The sequence below is a fragment of the Betta splendens genome, chromosome 8 (assembly GCF_900634795.4).
Source record: "Betta splendens chromosome 8, fBetSpl5.4, whole genome shotgun sequence".
NCBI lineage: Eukaryota > Metazoa > Chordata > Actinopteri > Anabantiformes > Osphronemidae > Betta > Betta splendens.
Window position 1 is genome coordinate 13,255,331 of NC_040888.2, and position 15,488 is coordinate 13,270,818.

General features: G+C 39.1%; 2 protein-coding genes across 5 annotated transcripts; one reads left to right on the plus strand and one right to left on the minus strand.

Annotated features, from left to right (window-relative positions):
• The first annotated feature begins 337 nt into the window (after nt 1-337).
• Nucleotides 338-9,030, plus strand: med15 (mediator complex subunit 15). Of its 3 annotated transcripts, none has more exons than XM_029159557.3 (18): nt 338-497; nt 1,169-1,256; nt 1,354-1,405; nt 1,858-1,881; nt 2,041-2,205; nt 2,421-2,629; nt 4,050-4,445; nt 4,602-4,700; nt 5,082-5,231; nt 5,765-5,883; nt 6,142-6,269; nt 6,432-6,566; nt 6,688-6,751; nt 6,851-6,917; nt 6,999-7,156; nt 7,248-7,411; nt 7,494-7,592; nt 7,773-9,030. In XM_029159557.3, the coding sequence occupies exons 1-18, from the start codon at nt 430-432 to the stop codon at nt 7,907-7,909; spliced, it is 2,322 nt and encodes a 773-aa protein (XP_029015390.1). In that variant the 5' UTR covers nt 338-429; the 3' UTR covers nt 7,910-9,030. The 3 variants fall into 3 exon arrangements, with proteins under 3 accessions (XP_029015390.1, XP_029015391.1, XP_029015392.1); XM_029159558.3 differs by having other exon boundaries at nt 4,605-4,700; XM_029159559.3 differs by lacking the exon at nt 2,041-2,205.
• A 328-nt stretch (nt 9,031-9,358) lies between these two features.
• Nucleotides 9,359-15,476, minus strand: thoc6 (THO complex 6). Of its 2 annotated transcripts, none has more exons than XM_055511035.1 (13): nt 15,453-15,476; nt 13,610-13,701; nt 13,456-13,520; nt 13,178-13,281; nt 12,903-12,940; nt 12,744-12,792; nt 12,394-12,465; nt 11,857-11,959; nt 11,721-11,770; nt 11,488-11,550; nt 11,087-11,197; nt 10,807-10,935; nt 9,359-9,554 (listed from the first exon to the last, which is right to left on the minus strand). In XM_055511035.1, exons 2-13 carry the CDS (start codon nt 13,690-13,692, stop codon nt 9,474-9,476), a joined length of 948 nt encoding a protein of 315 aa, XP_055367010.1. In that variant the 5' UTR covers nt 13,693-13,701; nt 15,453-15,476; the 3' UTR covers nt 9,359-9,473. The 2 variants fall into 2 exon arrangements, with proteins under 2 accessions (XP_055367010.1, XP_029015393.1); XM_029159560.1 differs by lacking the exon at nt 15,453-15,476 and adding an exon at nt 14,235-14,369.
• Nucleotides 15,477-15,488: the final 12 nt, after the last annotated feature.

The window sequence follows — 15,488 nt, forward strand, 5'->3', positions numbered from 1 at the left end:
ATGGGCTTAGAGTGTCTGCCATCTGATTTTTCTCACCCTTTGAGCCCGGGAACTAAGTGCACATTGGTCATACATATTGTACACCTTGTGTAATCGCTAGTACTGCTACTATCCCTATCAATGTGAATGAAACAGGTTTAATTAAAAAGTACCAGTCTTAAAAGTACTCATTATAAAGAATGATTACCTAACTTTATTACTGATGAGCCTCTGTTGATCTATAATGTTGCCCTATAATCTACATCAACAGGCTAAATCTAATAATAAATTCTGCAGTGAGCAGTTTCTCGCCGTGTCCAGTAGGTGGCGGTAGCATTTATTAACACTCCCTTACAGATCAGACGCCATTATTTCCAGGCCGGAAAAGGGAAGAACGGGAAAACATTGAACCGCTTCATTAAAACTCCTCCAACAATAAAGAATTTAGAAATGGAGGTTCCAGGACCGGACAGCGACTGGAGGAGCCCTCAGTTCCGACAAAAAGTTGTCGCTCAGATGTGAGATCCGTTTGAATAACTCGCTGAGCTTTCAGCCACTTAAGTTTTGTTTTGGTTTCTGTTGCAGCTAACAGCTACACTTAAGCTAACATTAGCTAACAGCGACAGCTAAGCTAACATTAGCGCAGCAAGGAAAGGGCGTCGCTTCACAATGTACTTAAAACATCTGTAAATTATAAACGAATATTGAGAATAAAAACGTTGCATTGGTCGAGAAATATAATGGCCATATGTTGTTTTCTGTTATAATTCATTTCGGAGCTTAAAACAATCCATTAAACAGAGCATAAAACAGAAAGTAGAATCAACCAAACATATAAAACACTTTTATCTTCAACGTTTATTATCAGGAACACATGATTTAAATGCTGTTAGACTTGTTATCATATTACTCATTCAGACGTAAGGTTTATCTTTTTAGCTTAACGTGACTCGTAAGTTTTTTTTAATATTAATGTGCACCATACACTTTTTTAAAGTTGTGCTTTTTTCATGATAAGTAATCTATATTTGTCTATAATTACATTTGACTATTATGTCGCCTACGATAGCGTCTTTAAATTTAACATGCTGTAAATTGTCCAACTGAAATTGTGAAAAGAGTCTGATAAAAATTGTTTGATGGGGTTTAATATTTTATTTTATATGATGTTATGTGGGTTTCCTTCCAGTGAAGAGGCCATGAGAAAAGCTGGCACAGCTCACACAAAGACCAGCAACGACATGGAGAGCCATGTTTATGGTAAAGCTAAAAGTAGGGTGAGTAAAAAGCATTGACTACATTAAGGCTGTTTTAGAGTATTCGTTGTATTCTATATTACAAGTTTTCAAATTTGTCTCTTTTTGTTTTTTAAAGGAGGAGTATCTTTCTCTGGTTGCAAGGCTGATCATACACTTCAGAGACATCCGTACGTATTTGAAACAAAAATTAGAAAACAACACCCAAGTCTTTTCTTCTGTTACATTGTAATAATGTTTTGTTATAATGATAGGAGTGCAGTGAATTTGCTTTCGACTAGCACAGATACTATGGTGAAAAAATCTAAACTAGAATCGCTACTACTACACTGTACTGCAGCTCATGGTCATTATTTTAATAATCAGTCCTATCAACTATGGAGTTAGTTTTCTATTAATATATAATACATATTCAGTTGACAGCATTATTTCTGAAAAGCAGCAAACTCTGGAAAAGACAACAATCCAACAAAATTCACTGACTTTATTTTGTTTTAAATTGCTCATACCTTGCTAAAAATACATTTGCAAAAATATTTTTTTTTAATATGGAAGGTGTACTAGGAAAGGCTTTGAAAATGATTCAGTGGAAATGTAATCATACTTTGTGGCTCATTCACAGACAAGAAGGCACTTGGAACTCCAGGTAGGTGGACTTTTGGTCTTATTTCACTTTGTTTTTGTGTTTTTCTTTGCTGTGTTCTGGTCTTTGCTGAAACTATCACTACCAGACTCATAGTGTTCTTAATTTCTGCTGTGCATGTTGGAGCTGCTTAATATTATCTGATGTCTACCCTTTCGCTAGATCCCATGAATGCCCTGACTAATCTGACAGGGGTTGGAGGGGGCCCGGGCCCCATTGGCATGGGGCCGCGCCCCACTGGTCCTCCAGTGGGTGGCATGGGGCCCATGGGGCCAATGCAGATAGGCCAGCATGCCATGGCAGGGGTGGCTGGAAACCCACAAGCCAGTGAGTGTGTTTCCTCCATGTTGGTGTGGGGTTTAGTGTTAATGCTCTTGTAGATGCTGGCTGCATCCAAATAGTGTATTTTTTTTCACCTCAGCCATTCTTACTTTAAGTTTTGCTCGCCATGTTGTTTGTGTTTGAGGTTCCAGAGCTTCACTTTAGGCTGGTTGAGTTTTTCATCAGATCAATCCTTCATAATCATCTTGATCACTCTGCAGTTGGTGGTCCAGGCCAGATGCCAATGCAGCAGTCCATCCAGTTTCAACAATTCCAGCAGGCTCAGCAGCAGCAGCAGCAGCAGAATGCTGCTATCCAGCAGCAGTTTCAGCAGCAACTGAGGATGCAGCAACACCACCAAAATCAACAACTTCAGCAGCAGCACCAGAATCAGCAGCAGCAGGCCCAAAACCAGCAGCAGCAGAACCAGGTACACTACCACACCATAATTTTAAGAACACCATATAACCTAGCATAACAAACAGGAGCACATCATCTGCAAAAAGCGGTACAATTCTGGCCCCTTGACTGCACCTTGTTTATTAACACCAAAAACTGTATTGTTGTGAGAGGACTGCTCTACCAAAAGCTATTATTCAATGTGTTTGTCTTGCTAAGAGTAAGAAAAGCAGTGGTGGAAAAGCAGAAGCAGTCCTCAATAGTGTAGCTGTTCTCTCTCATCACAGGTTGCTTATCATAGGCGTTTATGGTTATGGTGTGTGTGCGTGCATCATGTCTTAATATTCGTTTTGGTGTATTTGTCCTGGGTAAATATGCAAGTAGTTCTGACTGCTCTAAAACGCTGTATGCCATTGTGCATATTACACCTTACAATTCCAGAAAGTGTTCAGCTGTGTAAGAGAGTGTAAGAGTTTTCCTTAAAGGATGTAATAGCTTAGCATTTGAAACTGACTGAGCACTGAATTCACTGCAGAGCTGCTCTATTGGATTGCTTTGAATTATACAGGTGTACTTAATAAAGTGGCCAGTAGGTATAAATGGGTTTAGGTTATGACATAGCTTATGCTCTTTATAACAAAAATGAAGACAATTTTATTAACTGTAGTTTGAGAGCGCAATTTAAATTAGGGCTGCAACTAACGATTATTTTAATAATCGATTAATCTGTCAATTATTACATACAATGCCCACAGTGGATGTACAGTGGACAACTGTAACTAACCTCACTTATACTGTAGTCACCATCTAAATGTTTGGGCAATCTTTTATCCTGTGCAATATCCAGACAATCCATGGTGGAATTACCCATCACCTCTTCAGGATGCATATGAGATACATATTTATTTTACTTTAAATTGTACATAATTTTGATCCTGCTCTTGTTTTTTAACTTTACTGCTGCTGCAACGTGGACATTTCCCCATTGTGGGACGAATAAAGGACTATCTTATTTTATCTTTTTACACAGCGGCACTTAATGAAGAGTCTTCATGTGATGGATAAACAGTGTTTGTTATCGCTGCTACATCCGGGACACCAGTGTTTCATTCTTACATTCTCCTGTGTCGCTGTAGTATTTACAAACCACAAGCTGAACTATATATGGCTTGCAGGTTAATGTTGTCTTTGTTTGATATTTAATGCTCATATGAAGAAATTAGGGCTGCTCTATTTTGCCATCGCACTGTGCCTTAAAATGAGCAGCCCGACTAATCGATAACAGCAAATCATTACCAATTATCAATTTTCAATTTTTGTAATTTTATTATTGATTCGTCAATTTGTTGTTGTTAGAAAAGCAAAGTATAATAAAGTAATACCTCATCAAATTTATTACATTACTAAATGCTTGCTACAAATCAAGACAATGTGTGATCCCTGTTTTTTAGATGCACCAGACGAGAATTCAACAGCAGCAGCAGCAGATGGCACAGCTGCAGTTCCAGCAGCAGCAGGCTCAAGCACAGGCCCAGGCCCAGGCCCAGGCCCAAGCTCAGGCCCAAGCTCAGGCTCAAGCTCAGGCTCAGGCTCAAGCCCAGGCTCAAGCCCAGGCTCAAGCCCAAGCCCAAGCCCAGGCTCAAGCCCAAGCCCAGGCCCAAGCCCAGGCCCAGGCCCAAGCTCAGGTTCAGTCAATTCAACACCTGCAGGTCCAGGCTCAGACGCCGGGGCAGATGCCACCACATTCTCAGCAGGCTGGGATGATGACATCTACTCAGCATGTACCCATCAACTCACTCACTCAGCAGCAGCAACAGCAGCACCAATTTAAAATTCAGGCCTTCCAGGTGAGATAAAGGAGGAAAGTGCACAGTATTTGCATGCCTATATCATCTTAAGGTTTATGAACCTTCGTAAAAACATCCTTTATATGTGTTTTAAATTTTGTGTGTGTGCGTTTGTGTGCGCGTGTGCGTGTGTGTGTGCCTGCGTGTGCGTGTAAGCAGGCCCGTGCAGCCTTGCAGCAGGTTCAGCAGGCACAACAAGCTCAGCAGGCTGCAGCACAGGCACAACTCAATGCAGCTGCTGCTGGACCCGGCCAGGTGGGACTGGTCTAACTGCAGGCATAAGTTTAAGCTTTGTGTGACCCATTTATATTTTACTTACTTAATCAAAGTCACTGAAACAAACAATATAAGAGGTGTTTTGTCATTTTACTTGCTAAATATTTTATTTTCCACAAATTATGAGATTGTTACATTGATGACAGTTCACACATGTTACTCACTACATTAGGTAAATGTTGTGCTTAGTTTTGATATTACCTTCATGGTCGACTTATGCTGGCATATATAACGTACAGACTTAGTGAGTTGAGAGTGTCTGTCTATTACTCTGGAGCTGATATAAATGTGTGTGTCACAGTGTATGTCTGCCTCCTCCCTGCTCATTTGTCCTGTCTCGGTTTGTGTCATCTTCTGAAGTTGGTTCGTCCTGGGACTCAGATTACTTCCCGACTGCCTCGAGCCACCCATCCCTCCATCCCTTCTCCAAATGCTGCAGCTGTAGCTGCTGCAGCTGTAGCTGCTGCAGCTGCTGCCGCCACAGCTGGGGGACAGACAATGCCACCACAGGTATCTACTTTCAATCTGACCCCTGACCCACAGTGTGCTTCTGTCTGTAAGTGGGTCTTGACCCATCATCATGTGCTTCTGCTTACAGACCCTTTTTTAGGGTCCGCCCCCAAAATGCTCTTTTGCGTTTCTGTTTAGCAGGATTAGACCGAATATTGTTCTGATTCTCGTTTTTCTAATCATTTTTTCTTCTTAAAATGATAATAAATTAAATTTTTAATCATTTTTTTAAAACTGTAATATTAAGAAAAAATTGTTTAATTGGCCATTCAGGTGCCAATTTTCTTTGGTCTAATTTTGAGTTTTTGTACCTGACCATAGCTATTGGTTTATTTTATGCTTCCTGTATGGTTTACATTTTATCTTTTACTGATACATTAGAGGAAAAATTGCAAAAAAACACATCTTCTAAGCTAAAGGAAACTCGTTGCACTTTGCAGTCTAGTGAAAATCGTGGTGTTTTGTCTTGCTTATGGTTTGCAGCTGTAGCATCCCTTAATGTAATTGGCTAACTCAAGCGTCCACCTCCACAGGGACAGCCACACCCAATTATGTCATCGCCATCGCCGGTGCAGGTCCAGACACCACAGCCGATGCCTCCCCCTCCACAACCTTCCCCCCAACCCCCCACTTCACAGCCAAACTCAGCCAGGTATAACAGATTTCACATGTCTAAAGGTTTTACTTTTAAAAGCTTAAATAAAGAAACATCACCAGTTGATTAGATATGGGTATTAAGGTTTCCAAAGCTTTAAACATTCATTCTTGATATTTGAGTTATATATGTTTATTTTCTTGTATGGCTGTATGATAAGGTGTTGTTGTAAAGATTAAATATCTGTGCTACAGTGCAGCTCAATCTGAAGACAGTAAAATGTGTCTAGCTGCTAAATCCTGCTTCTTCCTTCAGCTCGGGTCCAACTCCATCTCCAGGAGGTTTCCAGCCCAGCCCATCTCCTCAGCCCTCACCAAGCCCTGCCAGCGTCAGAACGCCCCAAAACTATGGAGTTCCCTCGCCCGGGCCACTCAATACTCCAGGTGCATATACAGATTTTATTATTAAAAAAAAAAACTGATGATAGAATATTTGTCAATACACAATTAAACAAACTTAGTATATGCACAATGTTTATGGTAGGTAAGAGTTGGCAATTTTCTTGACTTGAGGACCTTGTTGTGTGCTCCTCTCATGTCCTTCAGGTAACCCCAGCTCAGTGATGAGTCCGGCTGGAGCCACTTCTTTAGAGGACCAGCAGTACATGGAGAAACTTAAACAGCTCTCCAAATACATTGAACCTCTGCGCAGGATGATCAACAAGATTGACAAAAATGAAGGTAGGTAATTTAAACTTCTATTTTTTCATTCCTAATTTTAGAATCAAAATAAATGTGTCTTGGCTACACATTTTTAGTAAAGGTTTTAAATCTCCTGTTTTTCTTTATTTTCTGTTGACAGACAGAAAGAAGGACCTCAGTAAGATGAAAAGTCTGCTCAACATTCTCACTGATCCAACCACAAGGTAATGGGCCAAGTTCTAGTTAATTTCACACTCTTGAATGACTCTGTGATTCACCTTTAACTCCATTTGTGATTGTCTCCTGTGTATTTGCTGCTACAGATGTCCTCTAAAGACTCTGCAGAAATGTGAAATCGCTCTGGAAAAACTAAAGAATGACATGGCTGTGGTAAGAATCTCTGCTTGTCACATCATTTGGAACTGTGTCCATGGGTGTACATCATTGTAACAATTGGTCCCATTGTTTCAGCCGACACCTCCTCCCCCCCCAGTAGCCACCAAGCAGCAGTATCTGTGTCAGCCGTTGCTAGACGCCGTCATGGCCAACATTCGCTCTCCAGTTTTTAACCACTCTTTGTACCGAACCTTTGCACCTGCCATGACCGCCATCCATGGTCCACCCATTACGTAGGTTCTATCCTATTATTGATTGAGCTTATTAACAAGTCCTGATTCGCTGATGTAGAGAGAAGTTATTGTCTTTTTCTTTTATCCTTAGGGGTCCCAACATCTCTGGTCGGAAGAGGAAGATTGAAGACGATGAGCAGATAGTTCCCAACATTCTGCAGGGAGAGGTGGCCCGTCTTGATGTCAAGTTTCTTGTTAACCTTGATCCTTCATACTGCAGCAACAACGGTACTGTGCACCTCCTCTGCAAACTAGGTGAGACTAGAAGTGGGTAAATTGATTCCATTTAACTACTAATGAGCTGTTTAACCATGTTATGTTTGTGTTCTGTTGTCAGATGATAAAAATCTCCCAAGTGTTCCTCCTCTGCAGCTCACTGTACCTGCTGACTATCCTGATCAGAGTCCTTTCTGGGCTGATGATGGAGAGCAGTACGGTAAGACATGTGTTTCACCTTCTGTTGTACTCAAATATCACTTTGTAGTTTGCTATCGGTGCAGGAAAAAAACAAAAGTAAGTTAGAAACATCATTTGAAATGTATCCTAGACATCACATTTGTGGACCAAGGACTTCTGACACGGATAGTCACAGATACCTTTTGCTCTTTCTTACCAGGTGCAAATAACTTCCTGCAGTTGGTCCACAGGAACATGACGTCTAAACTGCTGCAGCTGCCGGACAAACACTCAGTGACTGAACTACTCAACACATGGGCTCAGAGTGTCCGTCAGGCTTGTCTCTCAGCAGCCTGAATCTTTGACCACTACTCATATGATATCAACTGCTGCTTCTGGACCTAAAGAAATACTTTACAGAATGGCATGGGCAAAGACATCCTCTCAAAACTTTAAAGCTGCATTCATAACTTTTAGTGTTAAAGACTCATTATCTCCTGAAACATCCTATACACAAATAATCCTGCTGTGTATCCACAGAACCTTCTCATGGAATCTTGTTTTGAAAACGTCAACACCTAAAACTGCTTTAAGGACCAAGTGAATACTGATGTAAACTCCCAGAATCCTCTGAAGGATTCCTCTGAATGTCGCCAAGTCATAGCAATGACTTCACATTACAGACTGTTGAATCAGGCCACTTTAAGGATCTCCAGATCTAAATCTGGAGATCCATCCATAGACCATCTAAATCTAGATGGTCTGTGAAAGTCAGCTTAAGAATGGTTTTATAGTAAATGAAATCAAAATAAAGCTCTCTTGGGATTCTATTTCCATCTAGTGTCTCACTAACAAATGCAGAATTGCTTTATGCTTGTGTACTGGCTAAGTATTTTCGTCCTCTGATGCTGCATATATTGATATGTTGAAAAGTGGAATGGTTGAAAATCAGTAGCAGCAATGGGCAAAACAGGAACCCCCTCACAAAAATACTTCCCACAAAAATAAAACTCTGATTCTTCTAAAATCAGTGTGGCATTAGTGCGGGATGAACTTGGAAATGTGAAATGAAATATTAGCTGTGCATTCTGGGTAAATTCTGTCTTTCTGTACAATTCCAAACTAACTGCTCTCAAGTTTACTCCTGCAAATCATAAATTTCAGCAAAGAGCTTTTAATAGTCAGTGTTCCTCTTCCTTCTCTAGCTTTTGATGTTTTGAGTAGGTCACTGATCAGAAATACCTGTGTACATTGAAAATATGTACACAGGACACACAAAGGGAAAATAGTAACTGACCAACTTGTGAACAACATAACTGTTATTTATCCTGATATATTTTCTGCTTTTTTCATCTTTATATTTTTAAGGTTGGTTTGTTTGATGTTATATCTAGAAAAGATCACTGAACAGCAACTCTAAAACGTTGTGAACTTTGATTTTCAAAGTAAAAGAATAAATGTATTTTTTTTGTGGTCAATTATTTTCACTTCACTGTAAAATCATGGTGGTTTAATGCACTCAAATCATCTAGAAGACCTTAACCACAAATCTGATTTTTACACATTTAGAACGAGTCGTCAGCCAAGGTGAAATTAGAATTCAGAGCTTCCAACATCTTCGAAATGTATATGTTATATAAATGCAGGATATTATAGAGAAGTTACCCAACATTCAAATCACAACTGTCTAAAATAGTTCTGTTTAATTTCCTTGTATGCTTCCAGAAGAAGCTGCTGCCGAATGTGTAGGTGTTTATTGTATGAGTATTGTATTTTCTATTTATTTAATGAATGTATCTCTCGACATTAACACAAAATAGTTTATTACGTTCAGACTTCAAGACTTAATGATACAAAATGTTATAAAAAAAAAAAAAGACACAGCCAGTCATACATATCAGCATGCCATCTGTGTGTGTTTTCAAAAGCTGAGTGAAAACGCTTTGTACGACAGGTTGGTGAACACGTCGATGTGATCGCTGCTGCCTCCAACTGTCAGCACCTGTACAAAGACAAAGCGCATTTCATTTAGACTGGACCAGAGTCACTGGGCTTGAAAATTAAACAGTGCTCGATGCCATCATTGCATCATTAGTCACGTCTAGATGACCAGCTCATTGATTTTTCAGAACGAACTGAAATCTATTCATTCAAGTAATTCTTTCTATTCTTGTCCATGTTGCAAGTTTTTTACAGTTTTTCTCGACTGCTAAAACATAACCAGGCTTTGAACTAATATTTCAAAACCATAATGCTGGTTTATAAAAGCAAGCCCATTTTTCTGAACTTTAAAGCACTATTCCCTGCTTTGACAGAAGTCAAATTTGGTGAACTGTAGTGCAAAACTCTACACAAACTCAATTAAATAACCACAGATTGAGATCAATTAGCAAACAGGTAAAAACAGTAAGCGTCAAAATTTAACACAATCAGATTCTTCAACAGGTAGAAAAAAAGGCCTGAATCAGTTCAGAAAATGTTTAAAAATAGGTCAAAAAAAAAGATGATCAAGGAAGGGCAAGGAGAAATGGAGATGAAATTAGAGCCACTTTACTGTAGTTGACCACGTCCTTGTCCATTGTGACTATGAGGGAAGCTGGACAACAAGTGCAGCCACATTTGAGTGACTTTATCGTCACCTCCATCATCAGAACCTTCAAGGAGGAAAACCCGTTGTACATACAGTAAGGCTGCTCTGTACAGTAACGCTGGAGCCAGACATTGTGGTACTCCAGCGTTGTAGAGCAGCCTCACTACGTTGTTGTTTGTGATAATGTCAGCTTCCATCATGACTGTTTACGCTGTGACGGTTACAAATACCCTGAGGTTTTCTATCATCTTTCTGCTGCATACTGGGCATGGAGGTGGAAAGTGTATGACCTTGAACCTCATGCCCGTGCTCACCTCCTTCAAGCCATGAAGAAGCTGCATAGACGTGTGTAAATGCATGTCGGGTGGATGAGGCATGCTTTACCCCTGCTGCTTGGGTAGGGCTAATATAGCCTGTGATGTGGACAAGTCATTTTTTACAATTGTGAACATGAATTAATAAAAAACTGTCATTATGCACATTGTGTTTTTTGTGTTCATGTGCCAAGAGGGAGAGCCTCAAGCAACACAACTTGCCACTTTTAAAAATATTGCTTTAAATTTTTACCACCAGTGTAAGACCATGTAAACTCTGCTCTTTTTTCACATTCTCCCAACGTTTTTGGTGCCACAGTGTGATGTGTGCGTTGCACTTTATGCCTTACCCGATGCTCAGTGCTGTTTGTGTTGAGCTGCAGGGTGTTGAGGCTCTGTGATGTGCAGGGGATCTCGGCTTTGACCTTTCCACCCAACAAACAGTGGGACACATAAGGACCTTCACCTACAGCTAAGATCTGTAACATGAGGAGAAACAAAGTCAGGTTAGCACTACATGAGAATTAATTCATATAGTTAATTAATTGTGATTTAGCTTACAAAAACTCTTTTCCTAGGTCCACTAGAGCTCTTGCTATAACACACACATTAGTATAATCAGTATCTCACCTTGTCCTGGTAGAAGGTAGCCTGTCTCTGGCAGCCTGTCAGAGGGAAGACTGAGGTTGGAGACAGAGAGCGAAGGTGCCACAGAGACAGAGCTGGGCCTCCACTGCACAACTGCAGGAAATGATAAACTTTAAAACAAACACATCTAAACAGATATAAGTTAAAAATACTGGTATTTCTACTTAAACAGATCTAATCTTCTGTGGAGATACTTCTAAATTGGAAAATTCAAATCAATCAAATAATTTACTGATTTTTCCTGTGAGAAAGGTTTTATTCTGTGCAAGTCGATGTTGTTTATGCTTTATTTTACCAAGCTTCTATCCACTTATCAAGTTATATTATATGAGTAAACTACTGGTGGAAAACAGAAACTCGACTTTTTGAGAGTCAACGCTTACCATCCAGTCAGAGTCTGTGGTCACACAGCTGATCCATTTACCGTATTGAGGGCGTGCACAGTCCTGAAACACATTAGATTCATATACCAACTATAAATTAGAACAGATACACACTATGAGCTGTACTTGAACTCAAATATGAAACTGTGGATCTGACTAACAGCACTGTTGCCTTTGTTCTTAGTTCTTTCTAGGTATGTATGTGTGAGTGTCAGTGTTTTCTCTCATCTCACCTCGTACTTATAGACCTCAATGCAGTGAACAGACTGACCCGTTCTGCTGTCTGAACAACCGGAGAGAAACGGCATTATTTTAACCACGCCCTGATGTTTTTTACGGGCGGTCTGAACATCATGCTATATCACTCACCCCAGATCCTCACCGCTCCATCCTCCCCCCCTGACAGAATCTCTCCCTCCCTCTCTCGCACACTGACACAGTGAACGTAGTCCGAATGACCCTGAAGGACAGACTGAAGAGAAAGAAACACCTTCACGTCATTGTTTAGTTTAAGTAGACCCAGACTTTTAGAAAACCTCAGATTAGGTCCAGCATCACAATTCTACTGCGATGAAATCAAATGTTCAGGCTTTAACTGTACTAATGGGAAAATCATTTGTACTGTACTGTACAAGAACATTCTGATTTCTTCAATAAAAAAATTTGTTGTTCTGTAGTGAGAAAGAAATACATTTTGATTCAAATAAAACATATTCAATATAACGTTGTGTTTTGTGTGTATGATGTTTCCAACTTAGTTACTTTTTACGTGCAATAAATAAAGAAAATAAAACAGTCTGATGATGAGCATGATATTGTAAACACGGTTAACAGAAAAACAATAAATAAAATATTACATTATATAATTTTAGCAGAGGAAAAGCTCTTGTGGAAAAACTGACAGACCTTGAATTCTCCATGTTCCATGTCCAAGATGTGAATGTTGTTGTCACCAGCGCCGACTACAAGACTGTTGTCCTAAAGCAAAGAATAAAATTAAACAATTTGGATTTTACAGCAGGGATTATGTCAATTGATAAATCAGTTGGCGTAGAACATGCTCCATTTGACCAGTTTACGAATTAATATGACATTGACACTACTAATTTGGTCTACATATTCACGTATTTATATAAACAAGCAAAATATAATCTTTATTTATTTAATTGTAAGCAACTTTGCACTGGGAACACTTAAAAAGATATCACAAGCCCTACTTTATATTAGTATAAAATGTTCATTGCATCTGCACTCACTCTAGGGTTAATGATCATAGAGTTGATCTCTGGGATCTCTAAGCTGGATCTGTTAAGAAAAGAAATAAAGAAAATCAGGAGGTCCAGTCAGCAAGCATTCACTTGGGTCATCAGGGACAGATACAATAATGACAAGCGGACACAGAAAGCTCCTCCTACTTGTAGTTGGGCCGTCTTGTCCACAAAGGTTTAACGTTCTGGGAAAACAAGAAGTCAAATATTAAACAATTATCGCAGTGCATCTTTTACTGTGTGAGTGGATAAGGACAATTGTGGACTTGGTCCTTTAGCACTTACATTCAAAACACATGTATTGATCTTTATAGGTTTAGTAAAAACCGAACAAATCATTACAGCAAGAAAAACTGATTTGCTTACTATTCTTAAACTTATAGCCTAAAACATGTGAAGCTGTTCTTAAAATTAGTGCTTACCTTCTTTATAAGTTCAGTCCAGCTCCAGGCACTGATCTCTCCATTTCCAGCACTCAGGAGGTGACAGTCAGTGGAAATCAGGGAGAAGATGGGACCTTCGTGAGCTAAGGGAGACAAGCAGGAATTGTTTAGGCTTTAGACTGCCGCTTGGCAAAACGAGACAGGGTTGGGACGGATGAAACGTATAACAGCACACGACTGCTGCTCACAATGAGCCAAATCACTCTTCTGTTTAAATATGGCATACAAGACAGAAAATGCTTCATTTGATGGCCTACCAGTGAATGTTAGGACAGGTTTCTGACTCTGAGAGGTTGCATCTGGACTCAGAGCTGCTGAAAGGCTGCAACAGTTTAGCACAGTTATCAATGAATGTCAGTAAACCTTCACAATGACACGTTGAATTCGACAAAGGTTCTTTTTCAGCCTGACCTGAAGAGAGCAATTTCTCCGTAGTTGTTTCCAGCGGCCAGGAATCGACCACAGGGAGAATAACTCAGAGAGAAAACGGACATGTGGAGCAGCTGCAGACAAAAAAGACATCAGGTCTCTAACATGACTAATTACACTGAATCAAAGCACATCCTTTTCTCTTACTGTATACAATCTCAGTGCAAATACAAGAAAAAAATTGAGAGGAAATACTGTACAGGAAGGAATCTTGGTACATACCCACCGTCCTACAGTGACAAACAGGCCTTTAGCCTCTAAACTCAGAACAGCTGGATAGAAAGACTTTGGTTCTATAAAGTCTCATTGGTCATACTACCATCAGATGGTGCCAGACTAAAACAAACCGAATCTTACATATACTGCCTTTGCAGCAAATGTTCACCGCTTCTTAAACTCTATTGCCTCCCCCCAGTGTATCCATGCAAATGTGTATCGATGTACTTATACACAGAAACACGTACATGTGGCCATTACACTTGAATTGATCATATGTCTATATAGTCAGACTTTAGATAGGGACACGATACAAAGCACAAACTCGCTAAGGCTACAGACAAATCTTAAACGATGGTGCTAAGCATCCTCATATGCAAAAAGGTTTTACCTCAACTGGACCCATTTCATCAATTTCACCCACACTGCAATTATTAGGGTATACGTATTTGAAGTAGTTTCAACGCAAACGAGGGAAAAACACAGCAAAAAAGTCGAAGAGATATGACGTTGACGACCGCAAGGGATTCTGGGACATATAGTACGTGACGAGTGTAGATTTTTCTTTATCGTTTTGGCAATAGTAATATAAACTGTTAATAAAATATAAAATAAATATATGAAATGAATATTTACATCACAATAACTGAGTATTAATTTATAATTTATTTATATGAATGAAACACATTTACATTTTTTGATTCAACAATATCAAGTAAGCAAATAAAGACGTGTTAAATTACGTGAAAATACAGCAAAAAAATGTAGAACCAAAATAAACTGAGAAGGATTTCACCAAAACTGATCCAGATAACTGTGCACACAAACTGATGTGTGTGATGTCACTTTCTTATTTCTGCCTGGTCCAGGCATGTCAATTACCTGTACCAACAGTATATATAGACTCATTTATCACATTCCCTCTATGGTTGGTTGTTGTGTCAGGTCTAACAATTTGTTTTGTACTATTCTTTCTGTAGGAAAAGTAATTTTTTTGTTTAGAGTTAACTTTATACTTACACTATATACTATACTTGTGCTTGTGAGTTTTTATGTTGTACTTTGCCTTTGTATGTCTGTCAGGCAGTCTGTCAGCCTTTAGTAGCACCTTCTCTTTTTGAACTTCTGACAATTTGTGATTGTGTATACTATGCAACCTGATGTTTTTAATGAAATATTATCAATTATTATAGTATTAACAACAATTTATCATTGATTTCTATATTTACAGTTAGACAAGTAGCTTTTTTGCTATTTCCAATTAAATACTATTTTTTATTACAATATTGTAATAGACTTTCTGGTAAATTTATGAAAACTTACTAAACACGGACGACCTTTGTAGTGCATATAGTAATACAAGGTTTTATTATAACATTTAGATGCTTGTGTGTTTTTTTAATAACATAGGACTATGAAATATTGTTGCATTAAGTAAAATGAGACCAACCCTCAAAAGCAATGCAGCCAAGCTGTGCTTTCGCAAAGAGATTTATAAGAGAACCTATAGTAAATATAAAAAGTGTGTTCTATCTTGAAACTAGACTCGCTTACAGAAAAAATAAAGTTAATCCCCTGCGATTGTCTTTTATTATACTCATATTTTCACCTGTTAGGCCACGAGCTGGTAAAAATGACCGCGGAG